At 40.9% G+C, this 9,601-nt stretch overlaps 1 protein-coding gene across 1 annotated transcript in view; it reads left to right on the plus strand.

The window, feature by feature from the left end:
- Positions 1 to 9,601, plus strand: part of LOC120020369 (voltage-dependent calcium channel subunit alpha-2/delta-2-like) — a 298,389-nt gene that overhangs the window by 20,546 nt on the left and 268,242 nt on the right. Inside the window, exon 2 of the mRNA XM_038963972.1 lies at positions 3,020 to 3,101. Coding sequence (XP_038819900.1) covers positions 3,020 to 3,101 — 82 coding nt within the window. The remainder of the gene's footprint in view (positions 1 to 3,019; positions 3,102 to 9,601) is intronic.

The following is a 9,601-nucleotide window of genomic DNA, read 5'->3' on the forward strand; positions in this document are numbered from 1 at the left end:
TATGGCAACTGCTCGGCCTCCGACCACAAGGCACTAGTGCGTACGGCCCAGTACATCACTGGGGCCAAGCTTCCTGCCATCCAGGACCTCTATACCAGGGGATGTCAGAGGAAGGCCCTAAACATTGTCAAGGACTCCAGCCACCCTAGTCAAGGGCTACCTAGACCCCTCTTTTACGCTGCTGCTACTCTCTGTTTATTATCTATGCATAGTCACTTTAACTCTACCTACATGTACATATTACCTCAATTACCTCGACTAACCGTTGTGCCCCAGCATATTGACTCTGTACCAGTATCATCTGTATATAACCTTGCTATTGCTACTTTACTGCTGCTGTTTATTTATTTGTTACTTTTATTATCAATTTTTTACTTAACACAGATTTTTCTTAACTTCTTAAAGCATTGTTGGTTAAGGGCTCTTCTACTTGGTCACAATCCCGGATCCGGGAGCACCCCCATCAGTAAAAAAGCTGACTAGCATAGCCTAGCATAGCGTCACAAGTAAATACTAGCATCTAAATATCATTAAATCACAAGTCCAAGACACCAGATGAAAGATACACATCTTGTGAATCCAGCCGTCATTTCTGATTTTTAAAATGTTTTACAGGGAAGACACAATATGTATTTCTATTAGCTAACCACGATAGCAAAAGACACAACTTTTTTTTCCCACCATTTTTTTCCTGCATAGGTAGCTATCACAATTTCGACCAAATAAAGATATAAATAGTCACTAACCAAGAAACAACTTCATCAGATGACAGTCTGATAACATATTTATTGTATAGCATATGTTTTGTTAGAAAAATGTGCATATTTCAGGTATAAATCATAGTTTTACATTGCAGCCACCATCACAACTCTCACCAAAGCAACTAGAATAACTACAGAGACCAACGTGAATTACCTAAATACTCATCATAAAACATTTATGAAAAATACACAGCGTACAGCAAATGAAAGACAAAGATCTTGTGAATCCAGCCAATATTTCAGATTTTTTAAGTGTTTTACAGCGAAAACACAATATAGCATTATATTAGCTTACTACAATAGCCAACCACACAACAGCATTGATTCAAGCCAACAATAGCGATAACGAATAAACCAGCAAAAGATATTAATTTTTTCACTAACCTTCTCAAACTTCTTCAGATGACAGTCCTATAACATCATATTACACAATACATATAGAGTTTGTTCGAAAATGTGCATATTTAGCGGCACAAATCGTGGTTATACAATGAGAATAGTAGCCAAGCTGCCAACAAAATGTCGGGAGAAATCTTGGGAGAGGCACCTAATCTAATCAGTAACTAATCATAAACTTGACTAAAAAATACAGGTTGGACAGCAAATGAAAGATACATTAGTTCTTAATGCAACCGCTGTGTTAGATTTTTTTTAATTAACGTTACTACGACATACAGCGTGCGTTAAAGCGAGACCGCACCGAAATTAATGGCGGAATAGTAGTTTTACATTTTTCAACAGAACAACGAATTAACATCATAAATACTTCTTACTTTTTGATGAGCTCCCATCAGAATCTTGGGCAAGTTGTCCTTTGTCCAGAGGAATCGTTGCTCGGTTGTAGATTGTCGCCTTCAACTTTGGAATTAGCAGTAAACATTAGCCATGTGGCGAAGACGTGTCCAACTCACTATAACGCAGCACTAAGAAATATCCGAAAATCGCAATATACTGATATAAACTGATATAACTCGGTTTAAAATAACAACATTATGATGTCTTTAACACCTATTTCGAATAAAATCAGAGCCGGATATATCTAAGGCCTATAACGGGAGCTTTCCAGAACGCAATCCTGAGGTCTGTCTTGCGTCATGGCGAATGTTGAAAAGACTGCACCCCACGTTCCAAGACCATTTATATGGCCTCAGATCTGCCTAGCAACTCCATTCCAATTCTCACTATTTGCTGACATCTAGGGGAAGGCGTATGCAGTGCATCTCGACCAATAGAAGACATGCAAATTAATAAACTGACCCCAGAACAGCCTGCCTGATTTCAGATTTCTCACTTCCTCACAGGAAGTTTGCTCCAACTTGAGTTCTGTTTTACTCACAGATATAATTCAAACGGTTTTAGAAACTAGAGAGTGTTTTCTATCCAATAGTAATAATAATATGCATATTGTACGAGCAAGAATTGAGTACGAGGCAGTTTAATTTGGGAACAACATTTTTACAAAGTGAAAACAGCACCCCCTATTGAGAAAAGGGCTTGCAAGTAAGCATTTCACTGTAAGGTCTACACCTGTTGTATTCGGCGCATGTGACAAATACAATTTGATTTGATTTGACTTACTTTTTATTATTACTCATTAATTATCTATTTTATGTATGTGAGTGTAATTATTTGTCTTTCAGATGGGGGTGGTTGATGCCTGGGTGGGTAGGGCCTCCACTCTAGGTTGCTAACTCTTGCTGATCGAACAGCAGCTTGTGAACATCTTGATCCAGTCATTTGTAGCCTTGGTGGGAGATCTACAGTGGGGTACTCCAGATGTTTGATCTCTTCATTCCAGACTTGGCTTCATCCACTGAGAGCGCCTCCTGCTTATTGTGCACTTCTGTCAGACCTGAATTTTTATTTTTTTATTACATGCCCTTTTAAGCTGTGCTACTGATCCAAGCCCAGCTTTCAGAACAAAGGCTCACACTCCATCCAACCAGAACCCTACTGGGATGATTGACGTCTAAAAGGGATGTTGATGAATGAAACTGACGCTAGGAGATAAAAAAAGAAGTGTGTCTATGGAGGGAAGGAGGGGAGTGGGTGATGGACAGAAAGACAGAAAGACACAGATGGACAGACAGACAGACAGACAGACACGTAACCCCCCACACAAACATAGATCACATGCAGTATGTACAGTACATCACATGAGGTTAAACAAGGGAAGGGAATGTACTTTTTTACAGCCTCATATTATTTATGAAAAGCATGAATATTAAAGTTACAGCTGTGTGTCTTTGTTCCTTCAGAATGATGCATTGGGCAGGCCGCATTGAGAAGGAGCTGGAGAAGACTATACAGTTGGTCACTGGAACCCAGCAGATAAGAGGGGTAAGTACTGGGAACTGTACTTCATTTGAGGTTTAAGATCATATCTGATCCCATGCATCTACTGCAGAGGTAGCCTGCAGAGTTCTGTCATACTATCCAGGTCTGTGCCCAAACAATTCGAGCTTTTACTTTTAAAAATGCACCTTTCCAGAAACAAGTCTCTCACAGTTGCCACTGGTTATAGACCCCCTTCAGCCCCCAGCTGTGTCCTGGACACCATATGTGAATTGATTTCCCACCATCTATCTTCAGAGTTCGTACTGTTAGGTGACCTAAACCTGGATATGCTTAACACCCCGGCCGTCCTACAATCTAAGCTAGACGCCCTCAATCTCACACAAATTATCAAGGAACCTACCAGGTACAACCCTAAATCCGTAACCATGGGCACCCTCTTAGATATCATCCTGACCAACTTGCCTTCTAAATACACCTCTGCTGTCTTCAACCAGGATCTCAGCGATCACTGCCTCATTGCCTGCGTCCGTAATGGGTCCGCGGTCAAACAACCACCCCTCATCACTGTCAAACGCTCCCTAAAACACTTCAGCGAGCAGGCCTTTCTAATCGACCTAGCTCGGGTATCCTGGAAGGATATTGACCTCATCCCGTCAGTAGAGGATGCCTGGTTATTCTTTAAAAGTTCTTTCCTCACCATCTTAAAAAGCATGCTCCATTCAAAATGTAGAACTAAGAACAGATATACCCCTTGGTTAACCCCAGACTTGACTGCCCTTGACCATCGAATAGCCCCCGCGATATGCAACTTTTCAGGAAAATCAGAAACCAATATACACATAGTCAGTTAGGAAATCTAAGGCTAGCTTTTTCAAACAGAAATTTGCATCTTGTAGCACAAATTCCAAAACATTTTGGGACACTGTAAAGTCCATGGAGAATAAGAGCACCTCTTCCCAGCTGCCCACTGCACTGAGTCTAGCCTCTCTGGGATAGGGGGCAGTATTTTCACGTCCGGATGAAAAGCGTGCCCAAAGTAAACTGCCTGCTACTCAGGCCCAGAAGCTAGGATATGCATATTATTAGTAGATTTGGATAGAAAACACTCCGAAGTTTCTAAGACTGTTTTAATAATGTCTGTGAGTATAACAGAACTGATTTGGCAGAAGAAACCCAGAGCACAATCCATCCAGGGAATAATTTTTTTGAGGTCAATCTGTTTTCCATTATTTTTCTATGGCAAGCCCGTTTTAATAGAAATATGATTGCAGTTCCTATGGCTTCCACTAGGTGTCAACAGTCTTTAGAAATTGGTTGATGTTTTTCCTTTGAGTAATGAAGAAGTAGCCCTTTCCTTTCTGGGAGTCGAGCCAAGTGGACTTTTTTGTTTGGGGCGCACGACCTGAAGCTCGCTCCACTTTGATTTTATCCGCTATTGAACACAGTTTATCCCGTCTTAAATTTGATCGATTATTTACATTTTAAAATATCTAAAGTTGGATTAGGAAAGTTGTTTGAAATGTTTGGACCAAGATTACAGGTAATTTATTAGATAATTTGTAGTCATGTTGGGCGAGTTGGAACCGGTGTTTTTCTGAATCAAACGCGCCAAATAAATGGACATTTTGGGGATATAACGACGGAATTAATTGAACAAAAGGACAATTTGTGATGTTTATGGGCCATATTGGAGTGCCAACAGAAGAAGATCTTCAAAGGTAAGGCATGAATTATATAGTTATTTCTGAGTTTTGTCGCGCCTGGCGGGTTGAAATATGATTGTCATGTGTTTGTTTGATGGGGTGCTGTCCTCAGATAATAGCATGGTTTGAGTTCGCTGTAAAGTCTTTTTGAAATTTGACATGGTGGCTAGATTAACAAGAAGTTAAGCTTTATTTTGGTGTATTGCACTTGTGATTGTATGAAAGTTAAATATTTCTAATAATTACATTTTAATTTGGCGCTCTGCCATTTCACCGGATGTTGTCAAATCGTTCCCGCTAACGGGATTTGATCCATAAGAAGTTTAACAAACACTGTCACCACCGATAAATCTACGATAATCGATAATTTCAATAAGCATCTTTCTACGGCTGGCCATGCTTTCCACCTGGCTACACCTACCCCCGCCAACAGTATTGCACCCCCTGCAGCAACTTGCCCAAGCGCCCCCGCTTCTCCTTCACCCAAATCCAGGCAGCTGATGTTCTGAAAAAGCTGCAAAATTTGGATCCCTACAAATCAGCTGGGCTAGACAATCTGGACCCTCTCTTTCTAAAATGATCTGCTGAAAATGTTGCAACCCCTATTACTAGCCTGTTCAACTTCTCTTTCGTATCGTCTGAGATTCCCAAAAATTGCAAAGCTGCCACGGTCATCCCTCTCTTCAAAGGGGGAGACACTCTAGACCCAAACTGTTACAGACCTATATTCATCCCGCCCTGCCTTTCTAAGGTCTTCGAAAGCCAAGTTAACAAACAGATTACCGACCATTCCGAATCCCACTGTACCTTCTCCGCTATGCAATCTGGTTTCAGAGCTGGTCATGGGTGCACCTCAGCCACGCTCAAGGTCCTAAACGATATCATAACCACCATCGATAAGAGACATTACTGTGCAGCCGTCTTCATCGACCTGGCCAAGGCTTTCGACTCTGTCAATCACAACATTGTTATCGGCAGACTCAACAGCCTTGGTTTCTCAAATGATTGCCTCGCCTGGTTCACCAACTACTTCTCTGATAGAGTTCAGTGTGTCAAACCGGACGGTTCTGGCTTGGAATATGTGGACAACTACAAATACCTAGGTGTCTGTTTAGACTGTAAACACTCCTTCCAGACTCACATTAAGCATCTCCAATCCAAAATTAAATCTAGAATTGGCTTCCTATTTCGCAACAAAGCAACCTTCACTCATGCTGCCAAACATACCCTAAACTGACCATCCTACCGATCCTCGACTTTGGCGATGTGATTTACAAAATAGCCTCCAACACTCTACTCAACAAATTGGATGCAGTCTATCACAGTGCCATCTGTTTTGTCACCAACCCCCATATACTACCCACCACTGTGACCTGTATGCTCTCGTTGGCTGGCCCTCGCTTCATACTCGCCGCCAAACCCACTGGCTCCAGGTCATCTACAAGTCTCTGCTAGGTAAAGCCCCGCCTTATCTCAGGTCACTGGTCACCATAGCAGCACCCACCCGTAGCACACTCTCCAGCAGGTATATCTCACTGGTCACCCTCAAAGCCAATTCTTCCTTTGGCCGCCTTTCCTTCCAGTTCTCTGCTGCCAATGACTGGAACGAATTGCAAAAAATCACTGAAGCTGGAGACTCATATCTCCCTCACTAGCTTTAAGCACCAGCTGTCAGAGCAGCTCACAGATCACTGCACCTGTACACAGCCCATCTGTAAATAGCCCATCCAACTACCTCATCCCCATACTGTATTTATTTATCTTGGTCCTTTGTACCCCAGTATCTCTACTTGCACATTCATCTTCTGCACATCTACCATTCCAGTGTTAAATTGCTATATTGTAATTACTTCGCCACCATGGGCTATTTATTGCCTTATCTCCCTTATCCTACCTCATTTGCACACATTGTATATAGACTTTTTCTACTGTATTATTGACTGTATGTTTGTTTATTCCATGTGTGTTGTTGTATGTGTCACACTGCTTTGCTTTATCTTGGCCAGGTCACAGTTGTAAATGAGAACTTGTTCTCAACTAGCCTGCCTGGTTAAATAAAGGTGAAATAAATGTAGATAATATACAAAAGTGAAATAAACAATGAAAATGAAGAGTAAACATTACACTCTCAGAAGTTCCAAAAGAATCAAGACATTTCAAATGTCATATTATATCTATATACAGTATTGTAACGATGTGCAAATGGTTAAAGTACAAAAGGAAAAAAAAAAAATATGGGTGATGGCTTTTACTTTGTTATGGAAGTTTTGGGAATCGCTTCCTTTTAGGTGGTTGTAGAATTTAGTAATCTATTTTCTGGTTTTGATAATTAGAGGGTATCGACCTAATTCTGCTCTGCATTATTTGGTGTTTTACGTTGTACACTGATAATATTTATGCAGAATTCTGCAAGCAGAGTCTCAATTTGGTGTTTGTCTCATTTTGTGAATTCTTGGTTGGTGGCTGGACCCCAGACCTCACATCCATAAAGGGCAAACGGTATTTTTTAGCCAGATCCTAATTGGTAAGTCAAATTTTATGTTCCTTTTGATGGCATAGAAGGCCCTTCTTGTCTTGCCTCTCAGATCGTTCACAGCTTTGTGAAAGTTACCTGTGGCGCTGATGTTTAGGCCAAGGTATGTATCGTTTTTTGTGTGCTCTAGGGCAACGGTGTCTAGATGGAATTTGTATTTGTGTTCCTGGCGACTGGACCTTTTTTGGAACACCATAATTTTGGTCTTACTGAGATTTACTGTCAGGGCCCAGGTCTGGCAGAATCTGTGCAGAAGATCTAGGTGCAGCTGTACACACTCCTTGGTTGGTGACAGAAGCACCAGATCATCAGCAAATAGTAGACATTTGACTTCAGGTTCTAGTAGGGTGAGACGTTTGCTGCAGACGTTTGTGGTGGTTAATTTCTGTATTGCCAAATGAGGAGAGAGACAAACTTCACACACCAGTCAGAGTTATACTTAAACTACATCTTTAATAATAAGAGCTTTGCAATAGCATTTGACTTTCAACAATTCACTATTTCTAATGAACCATTGAGTGTCAACAGAATGGCGACTGAGATCTTTTTTTAGCAAAGATCCACCCCCTAGTTGACATGACAAACCACAGATATTAGGAACTGTTCACAAAGAAAGACTTTTACTTGAGAGAGGAGTATCCCATAGCCAGATAGCATTCGCTATAAATTATCGTTCAGTTTGGTCCCTATTACGAGGTTCTAATCTCGTTCCTGGTACTTCATAGTACAAAAACACCAACTCATCCAATGGCATATATCAATTGTCAACTCTAGATACGCCAATCTCAAGTAAACCCCCTCTTGACCCCACTCCTGGACAAGCTCACTGAGGGGAGTGAGCCTCTAGGTCATACACTATCCCAGGATAAGTGTAAGATCAGAGAGGACATACAATGTTTCCAGACACTGCCATACACCTCCCCCCAATGGGAAAAGGAGGGAGTGACTGGCGCACAGACATTATGGAGACAAGTAATTGGTTCCCCATTAATCATGCCATCCCTTCACATGGTTTAAGAATAGGTAAAGACACATTCACATATGAAGACAATGTTCCATTCTGTCCTCTTCCCTTTCTGATATTCTGCATAGCACCAGGGACATGTGAAAGACAAGCCTGACCTCTCCCCTCTCTGGGCCCCAAGTGACTGAGCCCTAGAGAGGGAAAAGTGCAACTGCCAACACTATAGTCCAAAGGGATACATTCTAATGACAAGTATCTCACATAAGCATATTATGCAAATAAAACATCTTAATTATCTATGTTACCCAACTAATTCTGATTCATCCATCACACGTTCTAGTGCCCTCGCCAATTTGTTGATATATATGTTGAAGAGGGTGAGGCTTAAGCTGCATCCCTGTCTCACCCCACGGCACTGTGGGAAGAAATGTGTGTGTTTTTCGCCTATTTTAACCACGCACTTGTTGTTTGTGTACATGGATTTTATAATGTATGTTTTTCCCCCCAACACCACTTTCTATCCATTTGTATAGCAGACCCTCATGCCAAATTGAGTCAAAGGATTTTTTTAAATCAACAAAGCATGAGAAGATATTGCCTTTGTTTTGGTTTGTTTGTTTGTCAATTAGGGTGTGCAGAGTGAATACTTGGTCTGTCGTACGATAATTTGGTTAAAAGCCAATTTGACATTTGCTCAGTACACTGTTTTCGCTGAGAAAATGTACGAGTCTGCTATTTATGGTAATGTAGAGGGTTTTCCCAGGGTTGCTGTTGACGCATACCCCACGGTAGTTATTGGGGTCAAATTTGTCTCCATATTTGTGGATTGGGGTGATCAGTCCTTGGTTCCAACTATTGGGGAAGATGCCAGAGCTAAGGATGATGTTAAAGAGTTTAAGTATTGTCAATTGTAATTTGTTGTCTGTATATTTGATCATTTCATTGAGGATACCATCAACACCACAGGCCTTTTTGTGTTGGGTGGTTTTTATTTTGTCCTGTAGTTCATTCAAGGTCATTGGATAATCCAGTGTGTTTTTGGTTGGACAGGTTTCTCAATTTCTTTCTTACGTTTTTGCATTCTTCATCAAACCATTTGTCATTGTTGTTCATTTTCTTCGGTTTTCTGTTTGAAATTTTTAGATTTGACGGGGAAGCTGAGAGGTCAAATATACTATTTAGATTTTCTACTGCCAACTTTACACCTTCACTATTACAGTGGAACGTTTTGTCCAGGAAGTTGTCTAAAAGGGATTGAATTTGTTGTTGCCTAATAGTTTTTTGGTAGGTTTCCACACTACATTCCTTCCAGCTATAGCATTTCTTAATGATAAAGTAGTCT

Source organism: Salvelinus namaycush, chromosome 2 (assembly GCF_016432855.1).
Source record: "Salvelinus namaycush isolate Seneca chromosome 2, SaNama_1.0, whole genome shotgun sequence".
NCBI classification, from domain to species: Eukaryota; Metazoa; Chordata; class Actinopteri; order Salmoniformes; family Salmonidae; genus Salvelinus; species Salvelinus namaycush.